The 14,003-nt window shown below is 41.8% G+C and overlaps 1 protein-coding gene across 2 annotated transcripts in view; it reads right to left on the bottom strand.

Moving 5' to 3' along the window:
• RXFP2 (relaxin/insulin like family peptide receptor 2) overlaps positions 1-14,003 on the bottom strand; it is a 60,645-nt gene that overhangs the window by 23,521 nt on the left and 23,121 nt on the right. For both annotated transcript variants that reach the window (XM_005687534.3, XM_005687533.3), the window contains exons 6-9: positions 4,685-4,756; positions 3,788-3,859; positions 1,688-1,759; positions 532-603 (exon numbers count right to left, since the gene is read on the bottom strand). In XM_005687534.3, the coding sequence (XP_005687591.2) occupies positions 532-603; positions 1,688-1,759; positions 3,788-3,859; positions 4,685-4,756 (288 nt within the window). The remainder of the gene's footprint in view (positions 1-531; positions 604-1,687; positions 1,760-3,787; positions 3,860-4,684; positions 4,757-14,003) is intronic.

Genomic DNA, 14,003 nt, shown 5'->3' with positions numbered 1-14,003 from the left:
TAATATAAATTCCTATTTTAAACCATCTTGGAGGACTTGAGGGAACTCAACTTTTTTTTTTTTTCCACTCTTAAAATACAGCAATTACAAATAAACACTGTGGTCCCTTGAAAGTCCAAATATGACTTCCCTGGTGGCACAGTAGATAAGAATCCTCCAGCCAATGCAGGAGACATGGGTTCAATCCCTGCTCCGAGAAGATTCCACACGCTGGGTAACAACTAAGCCCGTGCACCGCAACCAGCGAGCCTGTCCTCTGGAGCCCGCGCTCCACGTGAGAGAGGCCACCACCACGAGAGGAGCCCCCTGCGTGTTGCAACTAGAGAAAGTCCGAGTGCAGTGTCAAAGATCCAGCACAACCAAATAAATAAAACTATATAGGAAACGGATTTAAGCCCGGAAGGGACATGATCAGATTTTGGTTTTAGAAAGAAAAGCACAGATGAGCTCTCTGTGTAATTGTGAATTAACTGCAGGGCTAGCTTTCTGAATCTGGTCAATTAATAAATCAGCCACTAAGCTTGTACTCACATCCAGTTGAGCTGAGGCATTTGGGCGCACATCTGCTTGGGAAGGACTTGTAAGTTGTTGTTCACCATGGACCTTTACACGCAGAAAAGGTTGATTAGAAACAGAAATGACATGCCACTTTAGGGACGGTGTTTTCACTATTTTCACAACTGGAAAACTTGCATGTTAAAATCAATATATTAGGATGAAAACCATAAACATAACTACCCCTTCAAAATGGTTTCTAGATACACATGTGGCATGGATAAAAGAGCAGATGTCAGAGAAACTATGGATGCATAAGTGTGATGCATAACCTAGGAATAAATTTGAAACAGTATGACTGTGAGAGGAAACAAAAGTATATTGGGTAATAGTTTTGAAGTTCATGGTAATTTTCCTTGTAAACTTCAAAGTTACGATCATTACCAGCATCATACAGCCAAAGTTTCGCTTTAAGAGAAATGCTAATCATTTATGACATTAAAAGGTCACATTGGAAACTGCATTAAATCTAAGAATTGATGACAGTGGGGAGGGGGGACATTTGGGGAAGAAGACAACTCATGAGAACATTAAGTTGCACAATTAATTTATGATATTGTGATATCCCATTTCACAAATGGAAATTTATGATATTGCTTTTCACAAATGGAAAATTAACGATGCTAAATGATCAGTTGTGTAAAGGAGCATAATAATCCCTTGTTGATAAACCATCCCAGTCTATTAATAAACACTGAAAATGTAATGATGAGAAAAGTTTAGTTGCTAAGACAAAGATTTTAGAATTTTCAGTGACTCTTGATGGGCAAAGACACATTTTCCTTTGTTAAAAAATGTAGTTGGAGCTGAACTCTGGGGAGATTCTGACAGATTTAAATGTAGTAAGAAGATAAAAATGAATACTATCTTTGGTCAACCATGGCAAATAAAAACATGCCTTAAAACTAAAAGGAATGAAAGGAGATTAAAAGGAAATGAACTAGTAGGCTTAAAATATGCCATGAGCCATGGCCAGGAAGTAGCAACAGTAATTGTGGCTTGAAATACAGGAAATGTTTTGACAAATACAAATCTAAGCGGCTTGATTTTCTTAAAGCTCTTTTTTGTAAGCTAGTTTTAGATGTCATTGCAATTCATAGACAGATGGATTGAAAGGTAGATGAATACTTACAAGAAAAACAAGGAATTTAATCCAGTAAACAACCGCTGTGAAATTCTGCTTATGGGATTGTCATCTAGAATTCTGACAAAACATATCACAAACATTTCCAATGTTAGAGACGTTTGTGAAATACAACCAGGAAGAAACAAAAGGTCATGTCAATCGTGCCTCCCCCAACACCTGCTCTCCTCCTTCCTGTCTGTCCACACTTGGCTCATGTCTTTTCCCAGAGAGCTTTTCCTCCCCACTGTGGTTGGAGAAGCCCTTTCCTCCAAGCCCCCACCTCTCCCAGCACTATCAAGTCCATCCTGGTGGTCTTCATTCCCTTCGTCCACCTCCCATTGGACTTAAGACCCTCCACCTCTAGATACATGGGTCCAGACAAGCTGTTCTTATTTATTGGCTGATTATGGGCTCCATAAATGCTTTGACCTACTGATTGACTGAATGAAGAATGAATGAAAAAAATTCTTAGGAAGTGATTCCTTAGTCTCGTGGAATTTAAATGAATGCACACAAACTTATTGGGAGCTTTGAGGGAGAAATAGTAAAAAGATTTACAAATTCAAATCACTGTTTTAAACTCTATATGGTATTTTCCTAGGAAAAAATTACCATAAGGGGAAATATGAGACTTCTTTTCTCTTGTTGCCTTCAAAGCCAGGTACCATTTCCCTTACCCTCGGAGGAATCTGAGGGTAGGATTCTGAGAAGGAAGCTCACTGAATACCTACTATATGACAAGCATTTTGCATATGGCACTTTACATATATAATTCTCACAACATCACTCTTAGGAAAAAAAGGAATTATAATTATAGTTTACACTGCTATATTTAAGGGGCTTCCCTGGGGGCTCAGTGGTAAAGAATCCTGCTGCAATGCAGGGGATGCAGGTTCGATCCCTGGGCCAGGAAGATCCCCTGGAGAAGGAAATGGCAACCCACTCCAGTATACTTGCCTGGAGAATCCCACGGACAGAGGAGCCTGGGGGCTATAGTCAATACGGTCACTAAGTTATAAATGGATAACCAACAAGGACCTACTGTATAGCACAGGGAACTCTGTTCAATGTTATGAGTCAGCCTGGGTGGGAGGGGAGTTTGGGGGAGAATGGATACCTGTATGTGTATGACTGAGTCCCTTCTCTGTTCACCTGAAACCATCACAACATTGTTAATTGGCTACATTCTAATACAAAATAAAAAGTTTAATTTAAAAAATGGCATTAGGAAAAAAAATAAAGATGAGGAAAAACAGACCTAGGAGATTAAGAAAATTGCCTGGAACATAAAGCACAGGGCTATGGCATACACAAGGATCTGGATGAAACTGAAGTCCTGGCTTTTCCTCTGGACCAGGCTGACCTAGAGAAAATGGGAAAACTGACACAGCCTTCTAACTGCTCTTGTTCATCTTCCCTGATGAAAACGTGGACCTCTGATAAAAGACTCCCTGGGATGAAGCTGGTGGCTCAGCCAGGTAAGTGATGAAACACTACAAGCTCTCATGTTTTCAGTTGCTTCTATACATTCTCTAGAAATCAAAAAAGTCCTCAACTTGCTTACTTTCTAGGTCAGTGGTTTTCAACAGAGGGCACTCTTTCCCTCAAGGGACATTTGGGATGGTCTGGAAACATTTTTGATTGGCACGACTCTGGGAGACAGTACTTTGACATCTACTGGGGTAGAGACCACAAAGGGTGCTCAATATCCTAAAATACACAGGACTAACCCCACCCCTCCATCCCCCCTCCACTCCGCTCCACCCCCACCCCACCCTCCTGGCTCAGTCAAAGATTCATCTGAGCCAGAAGGCCAACAGAGAGCTGGGCTGAGAATCCTGTCACAGGTGAACACTGGATGGATGGATGACTTAGCAAGCCTACCGCTGGGCGCAGAAGCCCACCTGAGAAGGCACAGCACCGATGTCTCTTCACACAGCTACCATCTGGCGTGCCATGATCTGAATTGCCAGAGCAACGTGCTCCAGATTAGGTGACAAGCAGAAAAACTGGTATGATAAGCAAGATACATAAATAGATGGAAACTATGAGCCTTGATGAGTATCATTAGGGCTGTGATCCCAGAGAAGAAGCTAGAATACTTACAGCCAAGTCAGCTGATGTAAGTCTTTGAAGACTCCAGGTCTGAGAGTTGTAATGCAGTTGTGGTTGAGATATCTGCAAATAGGATGGGTGAGTCAATGAGGCAAACTTAATACTCCACTTTCGTCACATATAATTAGCATACGAGCCTCTGTTAACGATTATGAAGTATGGACATCTGTCTCCGACAGCACTCAGCCAGATGGGCAAGGGGAGAAAACCAAGGCCAACCAGGAGATACAGACGACCCCAAGCCCAGTGTGACAAGCACCAGGGCCAGCACCAGGAAAGTGGCTGGAAATAATGCACTGGGGTATTATATGACCTTAGCATGTCAGAGTAGAATAAACATGTGAGGTGATTTTTGCTTTAGCTCACCTCCTTTGTAGACTATTGTTTTAAGAAAGTACGCACTAAGTTGTATCTGACTCTTTGTGACTCCCATGGACTATAGCCCACCATACTCCTCTGTCCATGGGATTTCCCAGGCAAGAATACTGGACTGGGTTGCCTTTTCCTCCTCCAGGGGATCTTCCCAACCCAGGGATTGAACCTGCATCTCGTGCATTGCAGCAGGATTCTTTACTACTGAGCCACCAGGGAAGCCCCATATAGGTGAAGTTAGCAAGGGTTAGCAAAAATATGATAAAATATTGTAGAAATGACCCAAACTTGAGGAGATAAGATTAAAGAGACCCTCATATCTATCTTCTGGTAAAACTAGGATTTTTTTTTTTTAGTAATTCTTTCAGTGTAACAACTATTCTAGATACTTTCTGAAAACCTATTGCTCCCTCTTCTCTACATCTACAGCCGAGCCTTTAACAAAATACCATTCTATCCTTTTAATCTTTACTTAAAGTTGTACTCAAGGTATAATTATAAAAAAAAGTTACTCACAGTATTTGCAGATTATGTAATCCAAAGAATGCTTTCCTGGATATATATGTAATACAGTTACTCTGGAGGAATCTGGTAGGAATGAGATAGGAGAGTCATGTGATTAGGGTGCTCGTACTTTGTTAGGTTGTTGAATGCGCTGCCCACTTTGTTCACCTAAAGATGACTTGTGAAACCAGCTCATAAAGTCCTAAGTCCTAGTCTCACGTTGGGAGGTAGGAGCACGGCCCGTGAGAGAAGGCTGTGGATCTAGCCAGTGCCTGATGTTCTGAGAGCACCTGTGCAGTGAGATGCCGGCATCTCTGACTTGAACCCACCAAAGTCCGTGCATTGTGTGTGAGCAAGGAGCCAGTCTTGCTTCTGCAAGCTGGCACCCTGGTGACCTTCCTTCTCTGACTTGCAGGAATTGCCCATCATGTGAGATTAGCCAGGTTCTCATTGCTGAGCTTCCTCACTCTTTCAGTACCAGAGTTTCATCTTCAACTCCTCATTTCTTTTCATTCTACTCACATGAAAAAAGGTCAAGGCAAGTCTTACTTTGATCTGTTTCAAGATGCAGAGTGAGAAGCACATAGCAAATTAGAGAGGTGTTCAAGGTCACAAGTGGCTGAACTGGGACCAGTGCACCAAGGTTAGCTCACAGGGTCATGATCTACTTACCCTCAATCTAGCAAGAGCGCATGGATTTGATAATAGCACTTTCATAAGCTTGTTGCTTGTTTTAGTTTCTAAGTCATGTCTGACTCTTTTGTGACCTCATAGATGGTAGACCATCAGGCTCCTCTGTCCATGGATTTCCCAGGCAAGAATACTGGAGTGGGTTGCCATTTCCTTCTCCAGGGATCTTCCCAACCCAGAGACTGAACTCTCTTCTTCTGTCTTGGCAGGTGGATTCTTTCCTGCTGAGCCACCGGGGAAGCCCTCTTTCAGGAGGATCTAAGTAACTAAATTCTATTTCCTGTGCTCATTAAACAATGAGAGGTTAGCCCTGAATTCATATTTTCTAAAGATCTTTAGGCAGGAAATAATCACTCTATTAACAGTAACTAATGTCTGTATAATCTTCTGAGTAGCTTCCCTATCTCTTGTTTTGATTTGTTTTGGTTTCTGAGGTTTTGTTTTGTTTGTTTTGCCACGTGGCTTGCAGTATTGAACCCGTGCCCCTGGCAATGGAAGCTTAAGTGTCCTAACCACTGGATGGCCAGGGAATGCCTGGTTCCTAAAATATTTCACAACACTTTCTTATTGTTATGCTGCTGCGGCTGCTGAGTCGCTTGAGTCGTGTCCGACCCTGTGCAACCCCATAGACGGCAGCCCACCAGGCTCCCCCGTCCCTGGGATTCTCCAGGCAAGAACACTGGAGTGGGTTAGCTTCACTGCAAAACTCTGGGTAGATCGTGGCCTCGTTCATTCGGCATTTGGCTCTACTCTGAATTTTGTTATGCCACGATTATCCCTCATCAGGGCTTCCCAGCCTTTGGGTCATGAATGTTACAGGTGTGCAGGCAGGTTGATGCCCTCAGCCCTTAAAGTGAAAGTGAAAGTGAAGTGGCTCAGTTGTGTCCAACTCTTTGTGACCCCGTGGACTGTAGCCTACCAGGCTCCTCTCTCCATGGGATTCTCCAGGCAAGAATACAGGAGTGGGTTCCCATTTCCTTTTCCAAGGTGCAAAGTAAAGCCAAGATTAGCTTTCAGTTATTAACAAACTCATCTTTTACCCCCAGAATCAAACAAATATTGTTTTCTCTGTGTACCACCATGTGGAAAATGTGGGTGCCACAGAGCACAAGCGCTACAGCTACAGTGGCATGCAAAACATCAATTTCAATGCTACAAAGTGAACTTGAAACCCAGTAAGAACTTGTGCCATTCCATTCCTCCCTCTCTGATGCGTCGTGTCTATCAGCAGATGCTTCATGTTGTAGCATAAATTCTGCTTTTGCTTTAGAGTTCTAAAACAGAAGAGATCAGTATCTATTTTAGCATTTTCAGAGCCCCTGGAGTGATGTCATTAAAGTTAATATGGTGAACTATATTACAATAGCAAATGAAAATGGAGAAAGTATACAGTAATATGTATATTTGACGTTTCTCTTAAATATAAAATTTACTACCTAACTAGTGCTATTTCGGTGACATTGAATTTAAGATAATTAAGTCAAAAGTTCACCACTGTACATTTAACCTATACATTGTTAATCTTGAAGAGATGGGAGCAGTCATACATTGTGAATTTGACCTTGTGCTTTTGATCTGCGTGACTCACCTAATGTGTTCAGTCTATCTGCCTTCACTGACATGAGTTAAGATTCCCAATTTCTTAAATAATAAACAGCCTCTAATCTTCTATTTAGTCAGTTTCCTGGCACCCCATGGAGAACTAGAGTCCCAGGTCCCTTGTTTCAGACTTAGGCTGCTGAATTTTAGCTTGATCCTCCAGTACCTGCTTTCTTTTTTACAGAATAGTAACTTGGTGAATGTAAGGGGGAAAGTTGGAAATGTGACAATTTGGCAAGTGATGTCCTCTTTTTATTCAGAGCTGAGATATGAGCCCGTCTGATATACTTTATATTGAGCGGCTTTTCTAAGAATAACTTACTGGTTCATGAATTCCTGCTGTTTCAGCTGTCAGGACTTTTTGAGCAGAAACGCCAGGAATTTATGTACCTGAAACTAAAGCAAATAAATGCTTTAATGACAAGCATGTTTATAGGCTATTTTTTTAAATGCCACATTTTGTATTCATGAGCCAAGCAGACTCCTTGAGTTACATTGTGTTGCCAATGATTGCACTGAACAAGAACCCAGTTTAAGAAGGAAGTCCAATTTACGTAAAATTTATGTCCCAGTGAGGAGAGGAACTGCTGTTGGTTTCCATGGTAGCAGTCATAAAGTATTATGGTCAAGCTCATACATGGTATTTTGTTTCTCTGAAGGTTCATCTTAAATTGCTTCTTATCACCCAGAGTTAGAAAGTTTAACAAATTATTAAAATGAATAAACTGATCACTAATAAAAGGATTCAAGTAAGTTGAGTAGCATCTGTTCATCTAGCAATTAGTTTTATTTTTTAACTTTGACTTATAAATTTATTTTTCTGGACGCCTCAATGACCTCAATTTCACTGTGAATATATAGAGCATATAAGACCAGAGACCCACTTGACACTAAATTGGGTGACTCCCTAGGATATATCCCAATACAACTTAAAAATGCAGACCAGATTTATTAGCTCAGTACAACTGAAAATGTGTATCCATGAAGGTCTTTCCCTGGGACAAACAGAATAAAGCCCCGATTCTTTAGCCTGGCATTCAAAGGCCCTAGCATCATGATTCAATGACCTCTCCAGCATATACTCCACCACTTCCTATGGTAACTCCTCCTTTAGACAAACTTGTCCAGTCACTCTCTTCCTAAATAGCCTTTGAGTTTTTCTGTTCATGTTTCTTGGGTCCTCCTTGCTGAAGATGTTCCCTACCTTCTCTTTCGCCCCCTGTGTTCAGTTCAGTTCAGTCACTCAGTCATGTCCGACTCTTTGCAACTCCATGAACCGCAGCATGCCAGGCCTCCCTGTCCATCATCAACTCCTGGAGTCTACCCAAACCCATGTCCATCAAGTCAGTGATGCCATCCAACCATCTCGTCCTCTGTCGTCCCCTTCTCCTCCTGCCCTCAATCTTTCCCAGCATCAGGGTCTTTTCAAATGAGTCAGCTCTTCACATCAGGTGGCCAAAGTATTGAAGCTTCAGCTTCAACATCAACCCTTCCAATGAATACCCTTCAATAAATACTCATCGACCCTTCTGTATGTTTCAACACAGTTGACAATGAGGGGTGGTGGCAGTGGTGGTACCTGGTAGTGTGAGGGAACCAGAAGGACCATCCAGTTCAGGAGGAGGGTGTGATGGTCAGTGAGGGCTTCCTTCAAAATCCAAGGGTGAATGTTAGGGGTTCATAAAAATGGAATCATAATGGAAAGAATGACCTAAGGCTTGTTCAAAATTCAGACAGTGAAGACTACTGTGAGAAATAGGGATGAATTTCTAGTTATATTTTGGAAGCAAGAAAAATGTTTACAGAGAAGCCCAAGCCTGTGGTATGGGACCTGTTTTACAAAATGGTGAAATACTAACAAAATATAAATGCTCAACTCTTACATTGTTCTTGTCTTCTTGGTCAAAAAAGATGATCTCAGAACTGGAGTGAATAAATAGGATATGGGGTTGTGGCAGTGAAAGCCCAAGAGGATAGAATACATTAACCAAAATGAGTTAAAACCCGCTTGTTTGGACAATTTCTCCTAGACACTGAGAAAACACTGAAAATGTGAACACTCAGTCATGATCAATGGCTCAGGAATCTGGAAAAAGAGAAGAGCAGCTTGAAAATTAAAGATGGCAAATGCCATTTTGATTTTTCAAAAAGGGAAGTAGATTTCACAAGCTATAGCTGGATGAGCTTGAGGCTGATTCTAGGTGAGATCACAGGACAAGATCTTGTGATGGGGGCTTGTGAGCACCTCAGAGAGAACAGGAACAGGGCAGTTCCCAAGAAACAGGACATGTCAGATCAACTTGATTTTCTGCTTTGAAATACTGATCAGATGAAAATGTGGTTGACTTTGCTTATATGTCTACCAGGCAGTGACCAAGTGGTTTTATAGACAAAATAAAGAACAAGACATGTCTGATGGACGGTGATGATGATGATGAAGGGATCTGGAAAGAAGATCTCGCAGCATCCTGCTTGGTATTCTACTCCATGACTTAGGTGACGATGGCTCATCTTATTTTCAGATGACAGAATGCTGGGACGAATAGTAAATCTGTTGGGATGAGCCAAAAAAGATCTTCAGAGTCTGGTAAGAAGAGTTGAATCTGACAGGATGAAATTGAACCAGGATAAATTTGAAGTCCCACAGCTAGCTCTCAGATGCTAAGTGCACAAGCGCAGGATGGAGAAGCCGTCACTTGTTCAGCTAATGCACGTGGCATGGGATTAGGAATTTTAGGGACACAAATAGTAGGAGTTAAAGAGTATGAAGCAGCCACAAAAAGAACAAATGTAACCTTAGGGCATGTGCAGTTTAGAAGAGAAGGGTTGCTAGCTTTCCTCGTTCTGCCCTTGTAGGTGTCATACAGATGATAATGTTAAATTTATTCTAGATACTATCTGTAAGGAATGTGTAAGTGGTCATATACAGAGTGACAAACAGATTTGAAATCAGGTCCTTAGGGGAAGAAGTTAAGGATTCGAGGCTGCCTGGGGGAGAGACCTTTGGTGGGGGGTATGGTGATAATGGCTAGCTTTGAATATCAGAGGAATTAGGTAGGAGACTGTGTGTTCTAATCAGTCTCATGGGGTAACTCTCAGAATCACAAAAAGACTTACAGGTACTTTGGGCAGTAGTAGAGTTAACTTCTCTGCATAGTACATCATATGAAATGCCGGGCTGGATGAGTTACAAGCTGGAATCAATATTCCTGGGAGAAATAGCAAGAACAACCTCAAATATGCAGATGATACCATCCTAATGGCAGGAAGTCAAGAGGAACTAAAGAGCCTCTTAAGGAGCATTCAAGAGGAGAGTGAAAAAGCTGGCTTAAAACTCAACATTCAAAAAACTAAGGTCATGGCATCCAGTTCCATCACTTCATGGCAAATAGATGGAGGAAAGTGCAAACAGTGGCAGATTTTATTTTCTTGGAATCCAGAATCACTGCAGACAGTGACAGCAGCCACGAAAGTCAAAGATGCTTGCTCTTTGGAAGAAAAGCTATGACAAACCTAGACAGCATATTAGAAGGCAAAGACATCACTTTGCCAACAAAGGTCTGTCTAGTCAAAGCTATAGTTTTTCCAGTAGTCATGTACAGATGTGAGAGTTGAACCATAAAGAAGGTTGAGTGCTGAGGAATTGATGCCTTCGAATTGTGGTGCTAGACAAGACTCTTGAGAGTTTCTTGGACAGCAAGGAGGTCAAACAAATCAATCCTAAAGGAAATCAACTCCGAGTGTTCATTGGAAGGAATGATGCTGAATCTGAAGCTCCAATATTTGGCCACTTGATGCGAAGAGGTGACTCATTGGAAAAGATCCTGAAGCTGGGAAAGAATGAGGGCCAGAGAAGAAGGGGTGACAGAGAATGAGATGTTGGATGGCATCACTGAATCAATGGACATAAGCTTGAGCAAACTCCGGGAGACAGTGAGGGACAGGTAAGCCTGGTATGCTGCAGTCCATGGGGTTGTAAACAGTCAGATGTGACTTAACAACCAAACAGCAACAATAGTTACATGGCAGGACAATTTAATAGCATTCCTTTCCTTCAGCACCTCCTAATTCTTTTTCTGGTTTATTTCTGGCCCCCACCCCCATAATCACTATGTATCTAACACACACTGTGCTTTTATCTTTCTCCACTGGAAGTTGAGTTCCTTGAGGGAAGAACTTTTCAGATGTGTTGTTTACCACTATATCCTTGACACCTGATGGGTATCCGCAACTATTCATTGAAAGAATGCACTAAAATGTGGGTTTGGCTAGCTTTTCCCCTCCTGCTGTCTCTACCGACAGTTCTGGGCGTGTGCATCTAATTTCTTCCTCCCCTGGACACCTTTTCCTGCGGATGGTTTATGTTTAGTTTCATTGGTTGTTTGGACTGTTGAAATGCAGGATTGGTAGAAAAAGGGACTGGACAGGACAGGGGACTGCCTGAGACTGTAGAGGTTTTCCTGGGAGTTTAGGGGAAGAGTGGCAGGAGGAGCTGAGAAGTAGAAAACAGTAGACGGGAGGAAAGGATTTAAAGAAGAGTTGCTGAGCTTATGAATGGCTTTAGATTATTTGAATAATGCTTATGAAGAACTGCTGTTATTGTGCAACCAAGGTTTGGTTTCTGGGCGTTTTCACTGACAGTAACAATATACTGACAATGGCCCATGTGGGTGGATTTCCAGGAGACCACAGCCAAAGGTTTGCCTTTAAAGCCAAATTCTAATACTTGTCAGCTGGTTGAAAGAAAGTGAAAGTGTTAGTCACTCAATCATGTCCAACTCTTTGCGACCCCATGGACTGTAGCCTGCCAGGCTCCTCTGTCCATGGCATATCCCAGGCAAGAATACTGGAGTGGGTAGCCATTCCCTTCTCCAGGGGATCTTTGTGACTCAGGATTGAACTCGGGTCTCCTGCATTGCAGGCAGATTCTTTTCCATCTGAGTCATCAGGGAAATAATCTTTCTTTTCCAAGGATGGTGTCCTCATTCCTGAAAGGGATCTAATGCTGTTTATCTCACCTCATAGACTTTGGAGACAAAGTCCAAATGAGAATTCCAAATCCTGGAAGTCTTTTGTTCACTTTAAAAAATGATATTTAAATGTAAGGAGCTGTGTTTTGTCTCCCGTGCTGTACCCTGCCTGTAAGACACTTGGTGAATGTTTATTGATAAGACTCTACTAATTCTTGGTTCTCTGGGAGAATCAAATTCACCTAGAAAGCATCAAAAGGCAGCTTACATTAAGGGAACTCCTGCTGGGTGATACTCAGGTTATGACGTGGTACCTAAGTTTTCTCAGAAAAAGCAGAAATAAACATTTAATTGGAGAAATTTTCAGCTCTGGGCAATCTGGCAGGAAAAAAAAAAATCTCAACTTTTTTTTCACCAGGAAAAATTGGAACTTGTATGTGCAGAGTTAGTGTTTCCATGTCCTTCCCTTCCGTGGGTTACCAGCTACTGAGGAAGAAGTACTGACACGGAACAAAGCGTGGATCAGTGGTTCAGGGAAAGACTTGCCCTGAGAAGTCCTATCTTAAACCTCTTTGCTTGATCTTCTAGTGAGCCTCACCAGAGGTCAGCTTCCCCTAATTAGGGGAGCAAAAGTATAGAATGGAGTTGTGTGTGGGACAGAAGAGTATGTGTTGGTAGAAGATTCAATTAGGTACTAGAACAATTTCTTTCCACCTCTAGGTTTCTGGTTATTGTGTTGTAAAATGAACACTGCATTGGGCATCAGAAGATATGGACTGTAATTCTGGTTCTTCTGCTAAGTAGCTGTAGATCTTAAAAGTCATTTAATTGCTGCAAACTTCAGTTGCCTTATAAATGATAAGATTTAATTGGAACTTCATAAGACTTCTATGATTCTAGATAATAGGTTTAAACAGCTACTCTAAAACACGAATATTTTTCCTTCTTTTCTGCTAGTGCTATATTATTTTTCTTCCCTTTAGCATTATTCAGGGAGTTCAAAGGCAATACTGATTCATAGAATGAACAGGTTGTGATTCTAAGCATTTTCAGTAAGACCAGAAGCAGTGTTGTTAAGATTTCTTCTCTAGAGGAATCTGGAACCCTAGAGTCAAGCACAGCTACTCCAGCGGAACAATGACAACGTGACCACATGGCATAGGATGGAACAGAAGGAGCTCACTGCAGATAGGAATCACAGAAGCTACCATCAAACCCAGGCATGATTCTTCATGCTCACACAAGGTTCTTCTCACTAATGGACTCTTCAGGGACTTCCTTTCTTGTATGATGAGTCTATACCTAAAGACTCATGAGAACATAGAACTATTGATGCCACTTCAAACCAAGTACATTTGTCCAGTATCAGCAAAAAATCAGATTCTTTTTAGTCCTGGAATTTAACATATATCACGTTTCTAGAAACCTTCTCTTCTATTCTGAATGTTAAAGGGCAAAAATTGTAAGACGATGATATGACCTTACAACATTGTCTTGCTAATTTTCTAATCTATTCTGACGATCATCTTCGCAACTGTAGAAATTTGACCTCTCCATTATCCCCAAGTGAGTGACTCAGGCTCAGAGGGACTGACACACAGTAAGCGAACTCTCAAGAGGTTGAACATTTAACCCCTTTATTTAAATCGGATGTATCCCATTCCACTAATTGGAATGGTCTTATTCCCCATCCAAGGTAACTTCCCAAATACTTTAGTGTAAATAATTTAGGAAGTTAATGTAATCGTCATAAGGTTGATTGAAGAGCAGGGAATCAAAGCACAGAGATTTGCCATCCTGATATGGACAGCATCACAATAAAGTTCATGGGCATCATGGTGTAGGCTGACTGTCCCTCCTTGCCCCCAGGGGAGACTGTGTCTAGGGACTTTATCTCTCAGGTCCCGGTTTCCTTTCTTTGATGATGCTGGAGGCATCTCGACGCTCTGTTTCTGTGTTTGACTGTTTCCTATTTATTGTTTTCTTTCCTCAAATATGGGCTTCCCTGGTGGCTCAGCTGGTAAAGAATCCACCTGCAATGCGACCTGGGTTCGATCCCTGGGTTGGGAAGA

This window comes from Capra hircus, chromosome 12 (assembly GCF_001704415.2).
Source record: "Capra hircus breed San Clemente chromosome 12, ASM170441v1, whole genome shotgun sequence".
NCBI lineage: Eukaryota > Metazoa > Chordata > Mammalia > Artiodactyla > Bovidae > Capra > Capra hircus.
Note: the sequence above shows the minus strand (reverse complement) of the source record. Positions and strands in the feature narration are given on the sequence as shown.